At 41.1% G+C, this 23,917-nt stretch overlaps 1 protein-coding gene and 1 long non-coding RNA gene across 2 annotated transcripts; one reads left to right on the top strand and one right to left on the bottom strand.

Moving 5' to 3' along the window:
• Nucleotides 1-620: 620 nt before the first annotated feature.
• LOC144520537 (uncharacterized) lies at nucleotides 621-17,070 on the top strand. Its single transcript, XM_078254308.1, has 6 exons — nucleotides 621-1,010; nucleotides 1,947-2,119; nucleotides 4,152-4,370; nucleotides 7,427-7,587; nucleotides 7,682-7,814; nucleotides 12,531-17,070. Exons 1-6 carry the CDS (start codon nucleotides 734-736, stop codon nucleotides 12,705-12,707), a joined length of 1,140 nt encoding a protein of 379 aa, XP_078110434.1. The 5' UTR covers nucleotides 621-733; the 3' UTR covers nucleotides 12,708-17,070.
• On the bottom strand, nucleotides 901-4,158 carry LOC144520538 (uncharacterized). Its single transcript, XR_013502233.1, has 4 exons — nucleotides 3,993-4,158; nucleotides 3,702-3,792; nucleotides 1,937-2,105; nucleotides 901-987 (listed from the first exon to the last, which is right to left on the bottom strand). It is a non-coding gene; the product is annotated as an uncharacterized LOC144520538 (long non-coding RNA).
• Nucleotides 17,071-23,917: the final 6,847 nt, after the last annotated feature.

A 23,917-nucleotide genomic window follows, 5' to 3' on the forward strand; every position in this document is an offset into this window, starting at 1 on the left:
CAGGGTTAGTTAGGCATGCTGGCTCACTGTCAGATATTAACATTAGGTATAAGGACAATGTAGGGAGTTCTTTACATGAAATAGATATACATGAATATGTAGGAGGAGAAAGTTAAGATGTAGGCTACAGTGTAAATGAGACAGTAGGCTACTAGCTAATCTTCATTCATAATGTATGTTTTGGTCCATAAAATCTGTTCATGCTAATATTGCCTGCTTGTTAACACTTTAACAATAATTCTCATTAGACCTTTTTCACGGCAGACATGTTGAAACGTCATAGTAGGAAAAGTACAGGTGTATTCAAAACCATTCATGACGGCTGCATTCCACTTAGGAGAGGCCCTGGTGTTGTTCATGCACTTGATGGAACTGAGCCATCGTTAAGGTTATCAATTTCAGCTGTGCTTTTCCTACAATGACAAGTCAAAAATGTCTGAACAAGGTCCATGAAGCTTTTGCTTTAACTTTCAACCTGACTCAAAACACGTGTGGATATGACATAATATGTGAGCGTTTGAAATCCTAATACTAAAATGTTTAACAGCACCGGAAGATGGCGCTCTCTCCACTGGCTGGTGGTATACAACTACTGAGCATCAGAAGAAGAAAAATAAGATGGTCCTTGTGGAGAACGAGGAAGTACAGGTAAATAATGACTCAGACGGCTGAGCCGGTAAGTTTTAGCTGACTATTTCTAAAACCAGTAACTGTCGTCAGTGGTATCACCCTAATGGCGGAGTTCGGTGAGAACAACGGTCGCGAAGCTGAAGAACATGAAGGGACAAACGGCAGAAATGCCCCTGCGCTTGCGTGTGGGACCGGTGACCCCGCGTTGACAGTCCCTCGGGAGCTGTGGCCATCAAATCATGACCAGAGGAAAAAGTTAGTCCTGCACATCGACCTCAACAACACCATACTGGTGTCGGACACCGTGATAGCTCAGGGGATAGAAGCTGCCCTGGACCATTTCCTCTCGACTGTCACCTGGGGAAAGATTAGCAAAAAAGGTAAACTGGAAATGGACTTGATAGTACTTTTCCGAATCCCACAATTAAATGCTAGTAATGTTTGTTTGCCCAGTCAGCGAAGTCATTGTTCCTGTTGTGCCGAATTCCATCTAAGAATCTGTCAAAAAAAAAAAAAAAAATCCTTTTTTTTTGTATTACCCACTTGTACGTTTGTACATTCTTCCTTTTGTATTTTTTTTTTTTTTTTTGATAGTTCTTGTATTCTATCCTATTTATTATTTCTTATATTTTCTGTATGTGTGCTGTGTGTCTTATATTTTATTGCTGTAGCACTGATATTTCCCAATTTGGGATTAATAAAGTTTATCTAATCTAGCCTACTACTTTCCCCGAAATTATGAGTATCCTAAAGACAAGCTGTCAACCAACCAAAATTAGCTTAATAATAATTGAGGTTATTAAAATGAAAATGCATTATTGGAATCGCACATATCCCGAATGGCAGGTCATAAATAATATAACTACAATGTCTAAAGTCATTGTTTACGATATGATCGTTATGCTAATGTCGAAGTAAAGCTTTACATTAACTGTTTTTTTTTAAGTATGGTTTGGCTCATTTTCAAAAAAATTTTCTTCCAACATCGCTCTGTATTGAGCTCCGATGTACCTGAAGTGATAATACTTCATTAAGGTTCTCCAAAAAAATTGTGTACAGCTGCCTTAAAGTCATTAGAGACAATGGAGAAATGTAATCATGAATGTTATTGACTAGATTATCCTTGGCTGCACTACTGTTTTTTAAAAAAAAAATTTATATTTATATTAGAATCCCTTGAGGGCTTCAGAACAACCCTGGGAGCCAGGTCTTGCTCCAATACTGTACTAGCATTCTCCACTCATTGTTTGATGTTTAGTGTGTCTACATTTAATAATACCATTCACAAAAACCTTGTTCTCCTCACCTCTCTGCAGGAAAGTGGGAATGGCTGAGTGACTCGGCCTCCCTGCTCCCACCGTGCGATGATGCAGTTAGTTACTACTCTCATTTTGGAAAGATAGCAGGTTTCACCTCCGCTGCAGGGAGACGTTTCCGCGGGATTCTGGATGAACATCTGGAGCTGCTCCGCTGGCCTGAGGGCACCAAGGCAAGCATTGTATAAGCCAGAATGGATAAGATGGCCAGCTGGTCGGTATAAAGTTCGACAACTGATTAAGTTCAAACCCCCCCCCCCCCCCCTTATGATCACTACTAGTCTTTACATTTTTATTGACTCGAGAGACCTTGATTACATTACATTTATATACATATCCATCCATCCATCCATCTTTGTCCGCTTATCCAGTATCGGGTCGCGGGGGTAGCAGCTCCAGCAGGGGACCCCAAACTTCCCTTTCCAGAGCCACATTAACCAGTTCCGACTGGGGGATCCCGAGGCGTTCCCAGGCCAGGTTGGAGATATAATCCCTCCACCTAGTCCTGGGTCTTCCCCCAGCTGGACGTGCCTGGAACACCTCCCTAGGGAGGCGCCCAGGGGGCATCCTTACCAGATGCCCGTATTTATATACATATGCGATGCAGTAATGACAAAACAATGGCACCTGGCAGGAATGAAGTGCATCATAAATTACTTAAACAACTGTATAATCCGACTTTATCCGACTGTAATAATAACATTAATTTAAACAGTAGTACTTTGGCTAGTATTTTCCCTATTACTGATTACAGATGAGTACACATGTTAACACTCTTACATTCAAATTAAATGTGATACTCGACACAGTTTTTACAAAGTTTGTAGTGATTAACTGATAATTTCTGATCATATTTCTTCTGACCTTGAGGATTGTGGTGTTGCTAACCCTACGAATAGTCTGTCTGTAATTTTTTTTTTAAATTAAAGTTGTTTAAAAAAATTTTTTTAAACAACAGGTACTTTTCCAATTTAAACTAAATTCCACATAAAGATCACCAACTGCCATACTTAAGAGCTCGCTTTGCCTCTCCTGTATGAACTGAGCATTCTTCCTCTGTTCAACAGCTAGTATTACCCAGCTGATGTAGTTGTTTTTTTTCTGTGAAACGAGACAAACCGGTCTGCTTAACCTGCAAAATCTATGGTGACACTTATACACCGGAGGTATACAAGTTAAGCAAATAGTTGTACATTATGCAACTTAGTTTAGTTTCCTTACTTTCTAGCAGCCTTTTTTAACTGCATCACAAATGTTAGGGGTATTTTCACATATCCTCATAACCATCTCAATTCATGGTTACATTCATTCATATTTAAAGTATACTTGTGGGATTTCAGCTGTAGCTTTTTGACACCTAGCTTGTAGCGCAAGCATGTTCTTTTTTTTTTTTATATTCTGTAACTTTTACGGTTGTCAGGCCCTGTTCAGTCATGCAGATCAAACCCCAAGGTGTATGGGAGGAACACTGTAGTGTTCAGGTCATGCTTGATCATTCTTTCATTGGCAAAGTGGCTCTGCTGATAGGTGGTAAAGTTGCTGTGTAAAAATGAGTAAGATTTCCCGAACATTTTTGTTGTTGTTGCAAGCTATATAGCAGGGGTGGCCAACCAGCTCAGCATAAAGAGCCAAAAGAAAAACCTGCACCAAAGCAAAGAGCCACACAACACATGCACGTCCACATTATAACAGCAGCAGTGACTTCAGGATCTAACGATAGTCATAGTACATATCAGTTGTCAGTTTTTTTCTTACCTATATTGACTCAGTGGGAAACCTGAGTCTTTATTATCCACAATCCTTCTCGTGTCTGGCTTGTACTCGGTTGTGACAACTCGAAGCGACTCTTTCCGTAAGAACAGAACAATGTTTTGACTTTACTTGTTTCAGTGTAGAAAACCATGATCCACAGACATAAGTTGATGCAAACATTGACATTAGCTTGAGTTCAGCCTGTTTAAAATTGGGATATACCTCAAAACTCTGCATCGTTATTTTTTATTTTAAAATGTATTGGCAGATGCATTCAAATGCATTTTGACTTACCTGAAATATGTTTCACAAAGAGATGTATCAAAAACAATATCAGCCGATAACACAGCCCCCAGCCACACAGGAAGAGCCTCACAGGACCAGGCTATATAGCATCCTTGATCCCTGATAACGTATGTGTTACTGACTGCTCTTTGACTCCATTCCCTGCAGGGAGACAGAGAGCTGTCTGTAAAAGGAGCGGGTGGACAACTTTACCACTGGATCCTCCCCTCCTTCTTCCAGCTGCTCAAAGACCTGGTGCAGGAAGGAAGGGAGTTTGCCATCATTTTCCGTTCGTTTGGAAGCGACCTACCCCGTGTGCTGAGCGCTGTCTCCAGAGCGCTGAATGAAGGGGCTCATCCGCTGTTCCCTGATCTGCCCGATCTCAAGGTGAAGTAGAATCACACGTATTTCTTTTATCAAGCTATGAGTTAAAGTGAGACATTCACTGGTTTACAATGTTTATTCTTTTTAAGGTAAAGTATAAGTTTGCCCCAAATGACGACAGCATATTTTGGCCTAGCTGATAGTTTGGGGTTAATTCAGCGAGGGTAAGGTAATGTCTGGTTTATTACACTGTCAGAGTGGGCTTTACAGCAGCACTTCCTAACGCAGACTTCCTGTAAGTACAAACATGTTTTATCTACTTTCCAAAACAGGCTTACAAAGTGCTTCAAAGCTATAAAAAAGACTTATTATAGAATTATTATTTAAGTCAAAGATGAGCAAAGAATTGGAACAAATTTAGGCGCGCAAACATCAATAAAATGCGTTTTCCTAAAACAAGCTCCTACGCTTACAGTTTGTATACATTAGGGCCAGGCCTATTCTAAGTGCCCATGGGTGTGATTAAGAATGGTTGGCCTGTTTTAGAGCCTGTAGTAAGTGATGCCCTGCCCCTAATAAACACCATTTACCGCAGCCATGTAGAGGACGTCGATAGAATTGTAAGATACTTGAAGCCGAGCCACACATCCATAAAAAAACAGCAGAACAGAAGGCAGCTTTAAACACTTTTCTTTTCACTCTAAATAGGGCATCGTAATCAGTAGCAAATAATTTTTTATTAAGTATTAGTCTGTTTAAATGTTTCTGTTTCTCCTCAAAGTTTAGTTATGATTAGGTCAGGGAACTGTGAACATCACACCAAGAGAGCCTTACAGTGCCTATCACATTGCTCATGGGTAAAAATGTGCTGCTAATCTTCCTAAGAACCCATAATTACCATGAACTTTCTCTTGTTCTATTTTACAACCATGCCATATTTGCTACAGTAGGCTTGAAGGCATTCAAGTTCTTCTTTTTTTAAAGATATTTTTTTGGGATTTTATTACCCTTGTTATTATAGAGCGCTAGATGTAGAGCAGTGATTCCCAACCAGGTACTTCTGCAGTTACCAGCGGGTACGTGGACAGATTGTAGAGCAGCTCAACACATTTTAAAATACAGCAAACGGCAAAGCAGCAGGGGTCCCTAGGCTGGACTCCAATCCGGGTGCAGTAAGGACTTGACCCTAATTGTACCGCCATACAAAATAACAATACCCAGTTTTAAGTAATGAGTAGTATTGAACATTTGGAACACACTGGGAACAGGACTGGGGGCTACCTCAGACCAAACAGTTTGGGAACCCCCGAGCTAGAGAATAACAGTAAAGGAGGGAGAGAAAAGGTGGTGACACCCAGCAAAGGGGCGCGGGTATCATCAATGATTTTCTGAATTGATTCTGATTCACCAGGTCCCCAATTTATTTTATTCGATATTATATTCAATATCAATTAGGTTAGGAACATTTCAGTAACAATACCAATTTAGCTTGGATGTGAAAGCGTTTCTACAATTGTGCAAGGTTCCCTCTGACCTGGTGCATTAAAAGTATCAATGTTTACATTGAGAATGGACCCCAAAGCAGTTATGTTAATGTGCTTTTTATTTAACATGAACACACAATAAAATGCAGCTCTACAGTCTCTACAGTCAGTGAGTATTGAGTGACATTTCATTCAGATATCTTGAGGTGACAGAGGGACCCCTTTTTAAAATATCCATGGCAGTTTTTCCCAAAATGTAACCTAACTTTGGAGCGTTATTGAACCCCCTTCCCAATAAGCTAGCATGACATAGTTGGTACCAATGGATTCCTTAGGTCTTTTTAATTTCTTGCATTTTATGAATTGATTTCGGATCATTCAAATTAAATTTTTTTTTTTTTAAATCCAGCCCTAATTGTGAATCTAGAAGGAATATTTGCTATTTTGAGACTTTTTTTTCTGTTGATATACTCTGTGACAAACTGTTCAGTTGACTTTTTGGATGTGCTGTAGGGTTCTGCAGTAAACGTTTGTGTGTCTTGATGTTCTTTAGGGGTGGGTGATTGCGAAGATGTCCTCTTGAAGAGCATGGCCTTCTTTAACACAGACTGTCCCACCAACACACTCACTCACACAGAGTTTTGTACCTTGCTTGTTAGCTCACATTGATTTTGAGAGGAGTGGAATGGACGGATGATGGGAGGGAGAGGTGGAGGTGATGTCAGAAAGGGAAGCTGTCAGGCACACTCGGCTGTCTGCTGAAGAGCACAGTGGAAATCTTATTCTCCTGTCACATGCTATTCATGTATTGCTATAGACAGACGAGCAGGGGGGGAAATCAATCACAGTACATAATGTGATTGTTCAGTTTCTGATCTTGAACAAGCACAGAAAAAGTGAGTTTTTCATCAGATGTTCCCTTTAAGGGATCACCCAAATGATTGATCCTGTGTTGTTGAGATATTTCAGTCTGCACCACGTGGTGGACCCAAGGACTGACATTTCCGTATAGGCCTGCACGATTCGGGGAAAAATATGAATCACATTTTTTTTTAGCTTAGAATTGATATCATGAGGGTAATGTTTATTGCACACATGAACCGTAACAAAACAAATTGGCAGTACCAAACATAGATATTTTTTTGGCACCTATAGCACATTGTGCATCACCACAAGCCTGTAAACATAGAGGCTTCAATTAGAGATGTTCTTGTCTCCGATACTGCCTAAAACGCTGGTATCGGGAAGTAGTTGAAGTAGCTTCTTATTAGGTTGAAACTTCATGCCAGAGGTTGTTTTTTTTTTTCCTCAACTCCCACAACACTTCAAGTCCAGAATAATAGATCACTTCATTGCTGTTTAATAGTCTATGGTCATCTGTAAACATTCACTATTTATTGTAAAGCTACAGAATGGCAGTTGTTTTGTTATGTAGCTGGCACAGACTTTTAGTCTAAAAATGTTTAATGCTGATATCACAATTAATTGAGGTCAAGTCCGTCAGACCTCATGTATTGATAACAATCATTTTACAGAGGTTTGTTTTGATTTGATGCTTTCCCCATATAGTTCCGAGCGGCTCTCCCTCTTTGTTTCTCTCTCTGACTCTGACTCTTCTTGTCGCTCTCGGATCAGTTAAATGTGAATACCACTCCGGGCAAGATCCGCTGCAGCAGGAGGGGAATCGTCGTGAGCCGTGCCAAGGAAAGCATTTCCACTCGTGATGGAGAAAGAGGCCTGTACCAGTACTTCAGCTCAGTCCAGGGCCTGGGGGGCTTTCAGGACCACTATGACTGGTATGCATAGCACTCTTCAAACCACCAATTTTGTGGCTTCCGTCCCTTCATCCATCCTTTTACAAAAATCTTCCCGTGCCTGTTTCTCGCTCAGGTGGGCCAGTAACACCTTCTCCATCCGCGGGGGGAAGCCGTTGTGGGTCGACCCCTTTGACCAACACGTTCAGCACATCTTCATAGACGACCACATACGACAGGACGACGAGCATACCATTGTTCATCCCAAGGTACTGTCGCTTCTTTTACATCGGGACATCAGCATGAATACAACTGTACACCAACATTGTAACTACATTCTCAGCTTAAATTGGTTTATACTTAAAACAAATAATAAGGGCAATTTTTTTCGTTTTCCTTATTTTCTTTCCATTTTGGAAATGATTGAGCTTTTGAATTAGAGCTAGGATCTGAGAGACGACTCTTGAAGAGATGAGGATAATAACGTGCTTTAGTAACACTGTTTTGTCATTTTCTTTCATGTTCTGATGACTAAAATCTCAGCACTTTGTTGTATAACCATTGAGTCGATGGTATTGACCTGCAGCTCCAAGAAACCTTCATACAGATGTGGTCATTTTGTTAGACTAGCTGGAGTGGATGTTGTGTTTCTTTCTTGTCATCTACAGCTGTTTTTAAAGTGGCTAAATGTAACTTTCAGTTTGTTGATTGCAGCGGCCCCTTTGGACAAAAGCGGTAGTGTTTTTACCACACCTGCTGTTGTAAAGGTCTTTTCTTTACAGTGCTGTATTACCCACTGTATTACTTAGTGAGTGTGACCGGGAAGTCATATAGTCATATGTCTTGCTCAGACAGAAAATCATTAATTTACAATAACAGGATACGTTACAGACGCATTGTTGCATTTCAAGTGTAGCATACGGTAACTTAGACTACTTTGGCTGTATCGTGAGCTAAACCAGATATCCCTGTCACTGTGTTACGAGCCAAAGCATAAAGGGATCGTTTTAGCAACCGACATAATGATGATAATAATGATTCATATAGCGCATTTCATGAAACTTACTTTACACAGGTCCAGGAGGACAAGGGAAAAGAAAATAGTAGGCCAACACAAACATGGAGTGAAAGGAATAAAACGTCTGCGCTAAATGGAAAGAGGACGTCATTTAATGTCTGCTACTGACGTACAACCACATCGCGCATTGTAAAGTTATTTTATGAATGAAACAGACATATTACATACCTGAGGGCCAGTTCGGGGACGGTTTTGAATCATTTATAATCCCGTAATTGGCTCCATCTGTTGAAAGCCCGACTGAGTGTGACTCGGTTTTGCCCGTCATCTTTCACTTTCCCTTTTAGCTCTTAGTTGTTCTTTGTTTAATTTCCTTATTTCTGTGATGGCCCTGCCCCAGTATCAGCCATAACTACAGCAGATAACTTAACTAAAATAAAATGAAAATACAATTAGGCCTATATAAATCTCCTGCTACCTTTTACCTGCATACTCACTAACACAGGCTTTTCCAGTGTTTTGCCAAAATCTGTGACCCGTCACAATGTGTGCTCTGTAGCGCTGTAGTCTACCTGCTGTAAATCATTTTGTGACTTTGGGGGAAAAATTGTACCCGGGCAAAGGCATTAATAAAAACTATATAAAAATAGCGTTCTTTTCACTGTTAGTCTCATTTGCTCTTACAGGTCATTTATGATCATCAGATGAAAAATTACACAGTTTCAGAAACATGTAAAAGTTGCATATAGTCACTTTAAAGAAAATGACTGATCTTTTTGTGGATGGACGTAGGCAGCGAGAGCACACTGTCTACCACTCAGCGAGACTTTTGGCAGGAGATTTTTGCAGCAATGATAAAATCTAAAATAGCCACATATCAGGTCATGATCACTCGTTAGGAAGAGATAAGTTGACACTTTTATCATCACACTGGCTCTGTGTATAATGAGCCAGAATTGCAACTTGGTCTGTAATGAGTGAACATTGTATCTGCAAGGGTTTATGATCTCTTTGCTGGAGTAATTATGCATTAAGCTCCTTTTTTTTCTGTGGAAAATGTACTATTTGTTTTGACAATGCTGTTTAAATTATTCTGGTGTTTTATAGTGTACTCCAGAGCAATCAAATAGAGGTGCAAAGATTATGTGATTAGTTGCCAACTGTTAAATTAATCGCCAACTATTTTGATAATCGGTTTGAGTCCTTTTTTATTCCAGCTCCTTAAAGGCGAATATTTTCTTTCTTTCTTTTCTCCACTCCTCTGTGACAGTAAACTGAATATCTTTGAGATGTGGACAAAACAAGACATTTGAAGACTTCATCTTGGGCTTTGGAAAACACCAGTTTACATTTTCTGACATTTTCAAAGACCAAATAGACCAATCGATTAATCAAGAAAATAATCTACAGATTAATCGACTATAAAAATAATCGTTAGTTGCAGCCCTACAGTACAATCAACTGCACTTTTGTATCCATTTGAAGTTATTTTTTTCTCCTCCTCACATACTGTAAACAGCTGAGGATATGGTTTCTCTCATCTCCTTGCAGTGCAAACACAATTAGATAAAACCGCATATATTAAGTCACTTTTACTATGTGCAACAGTGGACTAGAACCATTGACTGTAAATATTAATGGACAATACATCCGGTTCGGCGAAGTGCTGCAAATGCAGAAGTGCCTTAAACCTGCATTCTAGCTGAATTCCAGCAGGGGGCGACACGTGCGCTTGCAAAAGGGTGTTCTTCCCTTTAGGAAGAAACCTCGGACAGACCCAGGCTCTTGGTAGGCAGTGTCTGACAGTGCCGGTTGGGGGTGTGATGGACAATGGCAATAATAGTCACTATAAAGATAATGACTAGAAATAGCAGTTGTAGTTCATGGTGTTGCAGGGCGTAGCAGGGCAGAGCAGGGCGTGGCAGGACGTAGCAAGTCGTAGCTGGGCATTGCAGAGCGTAGCAGGGTGTAACAGGGCACAGCAGGGCGTAGAGCAGGACCACGGCGACAGCTGCCACCATGATTTAGGTGCCATCCTGATCCAAGGAAACATGCTGGGCAAAAAAAAAACATAAGGACTCCGGGGAATAAGCTCCCCAGAGCTAGGTTAGTAACAAGCATTTCAGTACTCATGGCAGACTGAAACAACTCAGGAATAGCTTAACAGTGGCTAAATAGAAAGAGTACAAACTTACATCGTCTCTCTTCTGAACAGGCGACCGTAATGAAAAGAAACACGAAGCGATCTCAGGGATTTTTTAAGTAACTAACGTAGCCGTAACTACACACACTGTAACCTACAGTCTACAGTAACGAGTAACGATGCAGCACATAAAAAATGTTTAAACTTTGTTTAAATGCTTTAAGCAATTATTTAATAAATTAGAAACTTTTAACATAATACCCAGTAAAAGATAGTGTTGTGTGCGGGACATTAAGTCAGACTCAGTGGTGACTCAGGGACGATAATTGGTCTATCCCTAATGTATTCAATTATTCAGTGAGGGCCCCTAACCGTACATTTTATGTAATAGTCATTTGTCACAGCAGACATTTTGACGTGTCGTAGCAGGAAAAGCACAGGTGTTTCTAATAACATTAACGATGGCTCCCGTTCTGTTCAAGTGTCCAGCAAACCATGACAGTGTGACAGTGAGCCAGCAGCCAGGACCCTGAAACCTGATGCAACTAAATGGAATTCAGCCAGCATTTCATTATTTACACCTGTGCTTTTCCTACCGTGACACGTCAAAATGTCTTCTGTGAAAAACATTCAGTGCTTGATGGAAGACAATTTGGGCTTAAATCGTAGTCCTTAAGAATTACCCTTAAAGTTAAGCTTTTAGATTCTTTGTACAAAGAATTCTTTTACTTGTGTTAATCATCCTGTGTGTCTAAGGTTGACTAGTCTTGCATTGGCAGACCTATCTCCACAGCACCGCGGAGTAAGGTCTGGCTACACCAAAGACACATTCCTGAATAGGAGAAAACCGAAATTTGCTCTTACCAGTGTATCGCCGTGTGTTATTTGTCCATAGCCAGTCCGCACCAGTCGGTCCCAAAAACATCCCAGTTAGATAGTAAATGTAAATATTCTTTGTAAATCTTTACAGTCATTCCCCGAAAGAACCAAACAGGCTGCCTTGTTACATGATCCAAATTTTCTTCAAATCTCGCCATTTCCAGCGTGTAGCTTGCTAGTCGAGTTTAGACAACGGCAACACACAGTGAGCTGAAGGCGAGGGACATCCAGCGGACCAACCTGTCATGACAAACCACCATCTCCCAACTAGGGCTGGGCGATAGGGATAAAATCAAATACCTCGATATCGATACCGCAACGACATTGTAGTGTTGACTATTGGTGCGTTCACAAAATATTTACACAATGAGATTTTTGATAAATAATCATCAGTAATGTGGATATAATGACTAAGTTGGTAAAGGCAAATAATAGAACAGTTACAACAGTCTGGTAAGTTCAGAAAATGACATCACTTTACTGTAATGCAGCCTCTAAAACCAGGAAAAGATAACAATTATGCCATATTATGATATCCAAAATCTAAGACGAATTCTAGTCTCATATCACGATATCGATATAATATCGATATATTGCCCAGCTCTACTCCCAACATGCATTCACTGGAATGTTCTCAACTATTGTGTGTGGATATGTATCCCTTGTCAGTGAGTTACTTATGCTATGGTCTCTACAGATAATCTGTTTTACAGTTTTCTAAATAAAGTAGCTTCCACAGATGTGTTTGCTGGTTCTGAACTCCAGAAAGCTAACCTGACTTTTCCTGTGTGTGTGTGTGTGTGTGTGTGTGTCTGTGTGTGTGTCTGTGTGTGTGTCTGTGTGTGTGTCTGTGTGTGTGTCTGTGTGTGTGTCTGTGTGTGTGTCTGTGTGTGTGTGTGTGTGTGTGTCTGTGTGTGTGTCTGTGTGTGTGTGTGTGTGTGTCAGGTTTTCCTGGACCCAGGTGGCACTGAGACTCGTACAGCCTGCACCTCTGAGCTCTATGACATCACACTGGTCCAGACCGACCTCCTTCGGGCCATTTCTCATCCAAGCTACTTCACTCAGCGCGTCCACATCTGTCTGGAAAACTACGAGAGGAATCTCCAGCAGGGAGCAGGCTAGAACACCGCTCAACTGTATGTCTGTCTCTGTGACAACCTCCAGTTTAGGGTTCCATTAACCCAGACACTACAGCACAGACAGGGGATGCAGACACGCTAGACTGTAGGTATGGCTATTAAACACACAGGTTGATGACTTATTGGAGAACCGGAGTTCATCAAACCACGAATGGAAGAGGTTTACATACGGGTGAGGGTTACAGGAATCAATATGCAGATTAGGAAAGATCACAGTTACTGAAGATGGGAGCTAGATAAGTAGGAATTAAATTCAAACTGTGTAGTACCGTGCACACTTCATCTACTCCAGGAGAGAGGTGAAAGGATGTCAGCTTATACAAAGATCATTATAGGTCTAAGTCCTAAGGTGAACCGCCACAAAAGAAGAGTTCTTGGCTTGATTAAGCACTAAAGTGGCCAGGCAAGACCCTTTGATTGCATCAAAGGCTCTGTTACTAATCACGCCACGGGATAATTGCCCTGACTCTCTGAAATTTGTGTTGGACAGCATAATTGGGGTTGGATATGGTGAGAAAACCTTTCAAGTGTTGCGTTATTTGTCTAGCGAGTAGAATCCACCGGGGTTTTGATCCTTCGTTTGTCATTCTCAGGCTGTGACACTTTCATTTAGCTTCTCCCAGAGAGCGTTTAAACTTCCTTTGTTGGACATCGTCGACATTGTTTACATCCACTCACAACTGAAAGGTAATACTTGAATATGTGCAGATGGCTGAAAAAGAATCTGATTTTGTAACTAAAGGGTAATACCTCAAAGCGTACTATACTCTATACACATTATGAAGGCATTGCATTAGAGAATGACTTAAATGATCAGGTGAGTAATCAATATACTGTACATAAAAGTTTGGACACCTTCCGCATGTCCAATTTTTTGCCTGGTATTGTATGTATCAGAGATGTTCACAAGTCCTTTTTTGGAAGTGTAAGTCGACTCTCAAGTCTTTGAGCTCGAGTCCAAGTCAAGTCCCAACTCTTTGAGGGGCAAGTTCAAGTCAAGTCTCAAGTCTCTGGCCATCTGATCTGTCCCTAACACTGTATTGTTAAATATTTTGAATTCAAAGCATGTCCTGTAGCTACCATCCAGACAGTACAGTATCAAAATCAGTTGTAGGATAACTGTATGTGGTCTACTTAACACATCCTTCTAGCCCTCGGACCTGGTGAAATATTAACCTAAGTCTGTCACATCATATGGATACAACTATAAAGATACAATGTGCCTGTTCTCAGCATTAGCACAACACTTTGCGATGGTTAGCTTGTTACCTGTGACGATATATGCTAAATGTAACGTCTCTTTCCCTCAAAAAAATGTCTAATGTCGAAGTGGAAATCAAGAGAATAGTGGCAGCGCCACACCAGTTACAAAATAACATGCATCTCAGTGTCAGTCCAAATTACGCACAATAAGCAGTATGAACTCACTGATTTAATGCCATTTATTTTCTAAGTGTTAGTACACTCAGTGAAACTGAGTCCAGCGCGAGGGAGCTCCGACTCAGAGGAGGAGAGGTTAGTGAGGCCAGCGTCTCCACGGCAGGTGACAGTGCGCACGGATCCGCTGCGCCACGCATGGATGAAATAATGAAATAGTAAATAGGACTACAGCAACAGAAATATGTGCAGAATTAAGACAGTCAAGACGGCCCAGTGTTTGGTGGACCGGGTACACCTTGTTCACTTAATAGCCTACAAATCATCCACAGGATCAATTACGCATCACATGAGTTTGCCCACCCGGCACAGCGTTTGTTCCTGGGGAGATGGATCCGTGCGTCCTGCCTCCTGTGCGCCATGGATCTCTGAGCCTAAGCAACTACTAACTATAAATATACAATTTGCCTGTTCCCACCATTAGCGCAACACTTTGCGATGGGTAGCTTGTTACCTGTGACGATATATGCTAAATGTAACGCCTCTTTCAAGTGACTGACCTATCTGGGTGCGTTTCGAGATGCCTGATGAAGTTCGACATTGTTGATCCGGCATCATTGATCTTGGTGCCACACACTTTGCATGTAGCTGTTTGCTTACTACCACTGTGTACCAAGTTATTGAAAGCAAAACTAATGACCAAAGGTACAACTCCGGGAGGAGTCGCCATCGTCAATGCATTTTTGATATGTGAGCGTGCGCACATAAGGCATAGCGCATGCGCAAGGGCAGGGGACATGCAGCTCGTCATACGTTTCCCCAACATATATGCGCCAATAAAAGAAAATAGAAATACATGAATAAATTTAGATTTAAAAAGCAATAATTGCATGAAAACAGGTTGACGAGTCTCGAAGCTCAAGTCAAGTCTGAAGTCAGCTGTTTGTGCGACTCGAGTCCCCATCTTGTGTGTGTGTGTGTGTGTGTGTGTGTGTATAATGAAATATCTGAGACTTCTAATTAGGTTGAACATAAGTTTGGGATGTTTTTATTACTTGAAAGTGAGTGACACATTGAATACCTATAATAAGTTGAATTTGTGTGGAAGTTATGGTAATTTTTGCTTTTAAGGTTTTACGATTTATTTATTTTATTTAAGCTCTCAGGGAGATGTTTAATTCCTATATTTTATTAGGTCAAAACTAAGAGAGACAGCTGAATGCAAATGGTATCAATAATCTAAAGAAAAATAGTCAAATGCTGCATTATGAGAACAGTGCTGAACCATTTAACTATATATCGAGCACTGGTGCAAAGACAAAGCTGGGACCAGGGAGCTTTGTTGGTCGTTAAAATAATACAGTATTTTCAATGTGCGAAACCCAAAAATGAAAACACCTGTATCAAATTAGGTAATATATCACACAGTAGGTTTATCAGATCATCACAACATTGAATATGTTAATCTCCGAATTACAATCTGTGTTTTAAAGCTTTAGTGCGTAACTTTTTGATATTAATGAACGTCCGTTACATTCACTGTCACGGAAGGCTTGTATCATGTGGACGCACCCACAGTTTTGATGTCACTACTTAGAATTCCTCATGGGGAAACTACGCACTATAGTTTTAATGTAAAATTATCTTGTGACATGTCAAACTGTTTCTCATCAAAACAGTCTGCACTAATCATGTCCTTCAAGGGAGAGTTCCGGTTTTTTGTTGTTTAAGTGTGGTTGTATGATTTACTGTACTTATCCACAGTCTGTGTATTAGATGGCAGTCGGCACGCCCACAGATTGGAGAAGCAGGCAGTAGTCCCGGCACAGAAGCTAAGCAATTTACTGTTGTGGATGGGACCAGCAGCTAAACATATTTTAGCCACCTAAAAAAAAAGACCATCTGAAAAAAAAAAAAAAAAAAGAGTTTTGCACACTGAACCTCTTACTTTAAAAAAAAAAAATATATATATATATATATATATATATATATATACACTTTAATTTTGAACTCATTCACATCATCATTAATTCTGATGCTGCCGTGCATTTGAATGCACATCACATAACTTGAAAATTGTCATTTATTCATTTTTCTGATGTTAAAAATGTCCATTTGGTGTTACATAAACCGGTATGTGTTTTGTTAAACTGTTTGGTGTTACTGTAAGCACACAACATAAGATGAGTGTTGGTGTATTATATTAGAGATTCAAGTTAAATGGATCTGTCCCTCTTTTTTCTGACACCATGAAGAATGTCAGATTATGATCACTAGCTGGAAAATGGTTAAAAACGTGGCGTTATTACAGACTTTCAGGCACAGCCGATGTATAAAGCACTGATAGGTTGTTGATCAATAGGTGTGTCTACTGTGGATTAATTAAAGAGAGTACAACGAGTGGTAAGTACTTGCATTTGTGTGCTTTGGTATGCTGTTATGAACATTAAAAACATCTGTAAATCCCGCAATTTCAAAGCTAATTTTCAACACAAATGCATTTATCCGCACCCCTGCAGCTTCATGGAGTTCCTTCTAAGGGAGATGATAAGGGAAATGCTTGTGAGATAGAATGTTTCTCTGTAGTTTGGAATGGGATGATTGTGATTGACAATAGCGGCCCTGCTGGCAATTGACTGAACATTTAATGATTTACCTACAAATAGGGCTGTCAGCATTAACGCGTTAATCGCGATGCGATTAAGGGCCGAGCATGATGCGTTAATTTTTTTTAATCGTATTAATCGCATGCCGCCATTTCTTATTTTATTTTCACTTCACTCGGCTTTGCGTCGTGCCTAACAGGCTACTATGAAACTGGTAATTTACAGCCTTGTGGTGCATTCAAAGTTGTTGTTGTTAAATGCCCTTTTCCCATCTGGTGGTTGTTTTTGTCATTCAACAGCTATTTACTAGTGAAATAAGTTATTGTTATAGTGATTACATTATTATTAAACATTTAATTTTGACGATATGGTCTTAGCAATAAACAAGCTGTTCTTTAATGTCGCCAACTGTTTAGTACCCTCCTTTTTTTTAACTTTCTTAAAAAGTATCGGTTCAGGCACCGTTAAGGCACCGGTACTGTTTTAAAAGTACCGCTTTAGCACCGGTATCCAAACCAAACAATACCCAACCCTAATATTGACTCTAGATTAAAATGTGTGACTAGATTAAATATATAATAAACAAATACAAAAATATCAAGTTCATAAAGTCATTTTCTTTGCATTCATTTGATTCCCAATCAAGATCCACTGGTAAGAATGGCTTTCCATTGTTAATATGTACTTAAAAACAGTGAATAAATAATAGAATTTTAGCCATGTGATAAAACATGTGATTAATCCAATTAATCCAATCCTAACGATTAATCGCGATTAAGAAAATGTAATCCTTTGACAGCCCTACTTACAAAGCAACTGTTTGTCAAGTGCACCCATTAGTTCACTTTATCACGTTTTCTCTACTGAAAGGGCCCCATAGAGGGCACTTAATCACATTTTCTCCACTATAAGGAAACCCTATATAGGGCACTTATATCATGTTTTCTCTAACAGGGCTCCCTATGGTAGACCAGAGGGGCTCCTGTAGTGTATTCACCCCTTCTCTTGTTTAATTACATTATAAGGCTTCTGCGCATCACCCACGCCGTTTTGGGCTCCACCTAAGCTGAAAGAATGTAAAATCATTGTGAGCATCAAAACTAACTAACTAAAAGACTTTTTTCAGATCTGGGGCCTCATTTATAAAACCTGTTACGCAAGAAAAAAATTGCATGAAGCAGGGTGAAATTTGCCGTCGCAACATTCCTCGCAAAAGTCGGGATTTATAAAGAATTTCCATGCGTAAAAATGTGCCCAGTATCCCACAACCTTTTGACCATGCGTGTGAACGTGCGTAATGCTCCCAAGGTTTTGTAGACTGCGTTTTCCGAACCCAACCCAGTTTTTGTTTTCCTGAACCCAACAATCCCGTTCTTTCCAAGCCGACCCAGAGCCGGTCGCGGCGCCCGGCGAGGGCCTGCCAGCAATGGAGAGAGGCAGGAGATCCTCCCACACCGTGCAGCGGACACTAAAGGAGACTTTTAGCGTCAATAACAACGACAAAGGCACCTGACCAAACGTCTGTATTTTACAAGATGGGAGTGAGAATCTGTTGATGTGAGCACACTCTAAATTTGAATAATAAAGAAAAATGATGCTATTTCTTATTTCTTCAAACTCATTGGCCTTGGCTCATTTTCTGTGAAGAACATAACAAATAACTTATTCAATGACTGCACATGGTACCCCCCCCCCTACACATAACTATTACGTATGAGGTGTTCGTGTCTACTGGACCCAAGTGTAATAATTGTAGGTGCTATGAAACTTAACTGTGTCCTCATCCTAACTGGGCCTGGTCTGTGCATCTCTGTGTGTGTCTGTATGTGGTTGTGTCTGATTGTAGGTGTCTGTGTGTGGGAATGTTGTCTTTCTGCACCTGCTATTCCCACACAAAGTTAGTTTTAGGGAAGACCCCAAAATTCAATCCACACGAGGGCAGCAGCGCAGCTTCCAGAGCACCCTCACCTCTAAGGCTCTGACACACCAACCCGACGGCCGACCTTTGGCAGAAAAGGACTGACTGCCTCCCGGATTTTACAACCAAGAATAATGGCGGCTCGTTCGGAATGCGATCTCATATTTTACGAAGACAGTTCACCGAAACGTGTTTCTGAAAACATTTTAAGAGAGAAATAGGCCATGCAGTTGCTGAATCTGTCTTCATTTCAGATCGACACAGGTAAGTTTAAAAGATTTTCGTCAGATTTTGAGAGACGTTGGTCAGGCTCATCCCGCTCGTCATTTCTGGGTTAGCACTCCACCAATTGATTGGCCATTGAGTCCGACTGCCCACCTTCCGATTCAACGTGAAATCGGCCCAAATGAAGGCCGACGGCTCCTCCGACTGACAACGGCACGGAACACACCGATCAGACTCGATTCACTGACCTCGCCAGATTGTCCGACGGCCGATAATCGGGTTGGTGTGTGAGCACCTTTATGGCAGCATCTTTCCCTTCAGGAGAGTCTGGAGTTACCTGATGCTGATGCTGGCGCTATGGGAAGCCTGAAACCAGCGACACCAAAGCAGCACTGGGTGCATTTACATCTACAGTGCTGCTCATGAGTATAGGAACCCTTGCTAAATTTGACTAAAAAGAGGAATAAAAAAATCATCTTTTGGAAATTGATCTTAATGCCTTAATTGAAAAAATTAGGAAAGATCCAACCTTTAAGGACACCAGTTTTCTTTGTGAATGAATAATGTAAATAAATAAATGTTCTTCCTTAAAATACAGGGGGCATAAGTATACACACCCCTATGTTAAATTCCCATAGAGGCAGGCAGAGTTTTATTTTTAAAGGCCAGTTATTTCATGGATCCAGGATACTATGCATCATGATAAAGTTCCCTTGGCCTTTGGAATTAAAATAGCCCCCCCCACATCATCACATACCCTTCACCATACCTAGAGATTGGCATGGTTTTATTTCAGTTAGCCTAATAGCTGGTTTGCTTTGCATTGAGAGATGATCTTATGGAAAGTACCCCATGCCAATCTCTGACACTGGCACTGACAAGTCTGGATGACAGGGACCTGATTCTCTTATTGTTGGCTGTATCAAGCTTAGAATTCAAAATCATATTGAAATCTCATCTCAATCTCACGACGATTCCCCTCCTGCTGCAGCGGATCTTGCCCGGAGTCGTATTCACATTTAACTGATCCGAGAGCGACAAGAAGAGTCAGAGTCAGAGAGAGAAACAAAGAGGGAGAGCCGCTCGGAACTATATGGGGAAAGCATCAAATCAAAACTAACCTCTGTGAAATGATTGTTATTAATACATGAGGTCTGACGGACTTGACCTCAATTAATTGTGATATCAGCATTAAACATTTTTAGACTAAAAGTCTGTGCCAGCTACATAACAAAACAACTGCCATTCTGTAGCTTTACAATAAATAGTGAATGTTTACAGATGACCATAGAATATTAAACAGCAATGAAGTGATCTATTATTCTGGACTTGAAGTGTTGTGGGAGTTGAGAAAAAAAAACAACCTCTGGCATGAAGTTTCAACCTAATAAGAAGCTACTTCAACTGAATGTCAGCTGTTTTATTCAGTTAAATCAATTATTTTAAACAAACAAAAAACATTTTTAGCCATACTAATGGTGTAGCTCTATGGATGGATATGTCAGTCCTTGGGTCCACCACATGGTGCAGACTGAAATATCTCAACAACACAGGATAAATCATTTTGGTAGTCCCTTTAAGGGGACATCTGATGAAAACCTCACTTTTTCGGTGCTTGTGCACATACATTTGGGTATCTGGAGTGCCTAGCTGTAGCACATGGACAACCCAAACCCAAATAATATTGAGGCAGGAAAACAAACAGCTCAAGATGTATGTACTGTGATTGATTTCCCCCCCTGCTCGTCTGTCTATAGCAATACATGAATAGCATGTGACAGGAGAATAAGATTTCCACTGTGCTCTTCAGCAGACAGCCGAGTGTGCCTGACAGCTTCCCTTTCTGACATCACCTCCACCTCTCCCTCCCGTCATCCGTCTATTCCACTCCTCTCAAAATCAATGTGAGCCAACAAGCAAGGTACAAAACTCTGTGTGAGTGAGTGTGTTGGTGGGACAGTCTGTGTTAAAGAAGGCCATGCTCTTCAAGAGGACATCTTCGCAATCACCCACCCCTAAAGAACATCAAGACACACAAACGTTTACTGCAGAACCCTACAGCACATCCAAAAAGTCAACTGAACAGTTTGTCACAGAGTATATCAACAGAAAAGAAAGTCTCAAAATAGCAAATATTCCTTCTAGATTCACAATTAGGGTTGGATTTTAAAAAAATTAAAATTTAATTTGAATGATCCGAAATCAATTCATAAAATGCAAGAAATTAAAAAGACCTAAGGAATCCATTGGTACCAACTATGTCATGCTAGCTTATTGGGAAGGGGGTTCAATAACGCTCCAAAGTTAGGTTACATTTTGGGAAAAACTGCCATGGATATTTTAAAAAGGGGTCCCTCTGTCACCTCAAGATATCTGAATGAAATGTCACTCAATACTCACTGACTGTAGAGACTGTAGAGCTGCATTTTATTGTGTGTTCATGTTAAATAAAAAGCACATTAACATAACTGCTTTGGGGTCCATTCTCAATGTAAACATTGATACTTTTAATGCACCAGGTCAGAGGGAACCTTGCACAATTGTAGAAACGCTTTCACATCCAAGCTAAATTGGTATTGTTACTGAAATGTTCCTAACCTAATTGATATTGAATATAATATCGAATAAAATAAATTGGGGACCTGGTGAATCAGAATCAATTCAGAAAATCATTGATGATACCCGCGCCCCTTTGCTGGGTGTCACCACCTTTTCTCTCCCTCCTTTACTGTTATTCTCTAGCTCGGGGGTTCCCAAACTGAGGTAGCCCCCAGCCCTGTTCCCAGTGTGTTCCAAATGTTCAATACTACTCATTACTTAAAACTGGGTATTGTTATTTTGTATGGCGGTACAATTAGGGTGGAAAGTGACTTCAGCGGCTTTAATGAGTATGCTGTAGAGGGGCCCTCCATTGCTTCAGGGCCTGGCTCTTGTTCCTCAGCTCAGAGCTCATTAGATGCAGCCGTTGCCGGCTGCTGGATCGCTTGCAGCTGGATGGGAGGCACCCTGAACCAGAGTAGGCTATGCTTTCTTCAGGTGCACACCAGCCCCTGCCGCATTAACAATTCCTCCCTCTGACGAAGAACTCCAGAACTCTGGCAGCCATACAGGATGCCGTGAAATTCGGCTTGGATCACATGCCAGCTATTGAGCCGACTATTGCTTCCCTCATTGTTTCCCCTGACGAGGCTCTGAGGCTGGATACCAGGTGCCCTTGACCCCAGTGTCGGGTCACTGACGACCTTCTGTGTAAGGCGTATGATACTGCGGCATGTATGTGTCGCATTGGTAACTCCCTCTCTCACCTCAGGCGGCATTCAACGCTTCCTCCACCAGCCTCAGTGATGCTTCTCTGCAGGCTTTTGCTCTAATGTCTAGGGAACTTGGGCGCCTAATGTCCACTCTGGTTCAGACTCGCCACCAGGTGTGGTTTTCGCAGTCACTGCTGTCTGAGACGTGTAGACGGACCCTCCGTACTGTTCCAGTAGAGCCCGGGTAACTGTTTGGCTCGGCTGCTTTACAGGCGCTTGAGCGGACTGTCCAGGCTAGTCAGACCAGGCGGGGGGAATAATATGGAATTATGGAATAATAAAAAAAATAAAAATAATTAAAATAGGCCTATTTGTGGAAAAATATGTAATATTTGAGTTACATAAAAGCTTTTTATTTGTTTTCTTCCTAATTGTCCTTGAAGTAGTGGTAAAGAACCCCCCCCACCCCCAACACAAAAATGGTTTGGCCATTTGAAGTTCAGTATGCTCAAAATGTCCGGTCAGCACAAGTCCGGTGCTCAGAAAAGGAAAGAAAAGAGAAGAAGATAGAGGCCTTAGAGATTTTCTAAACAAATATTTTTAAAAAAGGTGGTGACGGTGAAGCTGGAACTAGTAAAGTCAACGTAGAGCAAGGTAAGAAACACTGTTTACGAGCCTTGTAACTTAACCTAACAGGCCAGCTCTAATGTTAACATCCATTAGCTTGTATAAAAGCCTGACACAACACGTTATCTTTGACAGAAACAGTTGAGTTTGGTAGCTCCGTCAGAAAGGAGAGAGATCCAGCTGCAGTCAAGTGACAGAGAGAGTGATGCGGGAGGGGCCCGCTGCCCCGCAACGGAGGGACAGAGTCAGGCTACCGGTGAGAGAGAAGAGAGAGAGAGAGAGAGAGAGAGAGAGAGAGAGAGAGAGAGAGAGAGTCACAGTGATGCGGGAGGGGCCCACTGCCCCGTCGGCGAGTCTGAGCAGGATGGATCAGAGACTGATCACACACTTAATTTCAGCGAGAGATGTTTGGAGAGGAGAGGAGAGGAGAGGAGAGGAACAGGAGAGGAAGAGCAGAGGAGAGAAGAGCAACAGGAGAGGAAGAGCAGAGGAGAGGAAGAGTAAGGGAAAAGGAGAGATCTGGGCGCAGGGGGGGAGGGGGCACCTAAGATTATCTCCGGGCCCAGACAAGACTGCTGGCCTGGTTGTCGCCATAGCGACTGCAAGCAACGGTGATTAGACTGTGTTGAAAGCGCAACTTTTCAAGCTGAAGCCAAGAAGCGCTCTACCATTAGGTTACATTCAAGTTAAAGTGGTGGAGAAGTGGTTCAACTTGGAAATTGCAACTATAAGGACTCAGCTCTATTAACCTTGCATTACTGTGCTTAGCCTACATGTTTTGGGGATGAATCTAATGTGCTGGTGTTTCTGGTTGTTACATGCTACAAGGTGTAAAGTGGAATCTAACTCCATAAGGGAGTGAATACGTTTTGAGTATAAGGTGACGACATAAGTTTAAGTAAATTATAGGCTGCATGTGTGCTGACTCAGATATAATTAGAAAAGTTGATCCAAAGGAGAATAAATAGTTGAAAGCAATACAGAATGCCTGAGAGCCTTATTGCAATATATTCCATTACGTTTTTATATTTTGAAGTGTCCCCTATGTTTCCCTTTACATATTTGAAGTGATGAAAGGAAATTAAGTGTTTAATGTTCAAAATTTTCTGAGGGAGGACCCCCGACCCTCCGCATCATAGGTCGCCACACAGATCAGGCCAGTTATGATTAGGCCAAATGTTGGTGCCAT

This window comes from Sander vitreus, chromosome 7 (genome assembly GCF_031162955.1).
Source record: "Sander vitreus isolate 19-12246 chromosome 7, sanVit1, whole genome shotgun sequence".
Lineage (NCBI taxonomy): Eukaryota > Metazoa > Chordata > Actinopteri > Perciformes > Percidae > Sander > Sander vitreus.

Bases quoted from the DNA above. Each gene is read 5' to 3' on its own strand.
- LOC144520537 (XM_078254308.1), top strand. From the start codon at position 734: ATGGCGGAGTTCGGTGAGAACAACGGTCGCGAAGCTGAAGAACATGAA. The intron at 4,371-7,426 runs GTGAAGTAGAAT...CTCTCGGATCAG, and splicing joins CTGATCTGCCCGATCTCAAG to TTAAATGTGAATACCACTCC. The intron at 7,815-12,530 runs GTACTGTCGCTT...TGTGTGTGTCAG, and splicing joins ATACCATTGTTCATCCCAAG to GTTTTCCTGGACCCAGGTGG.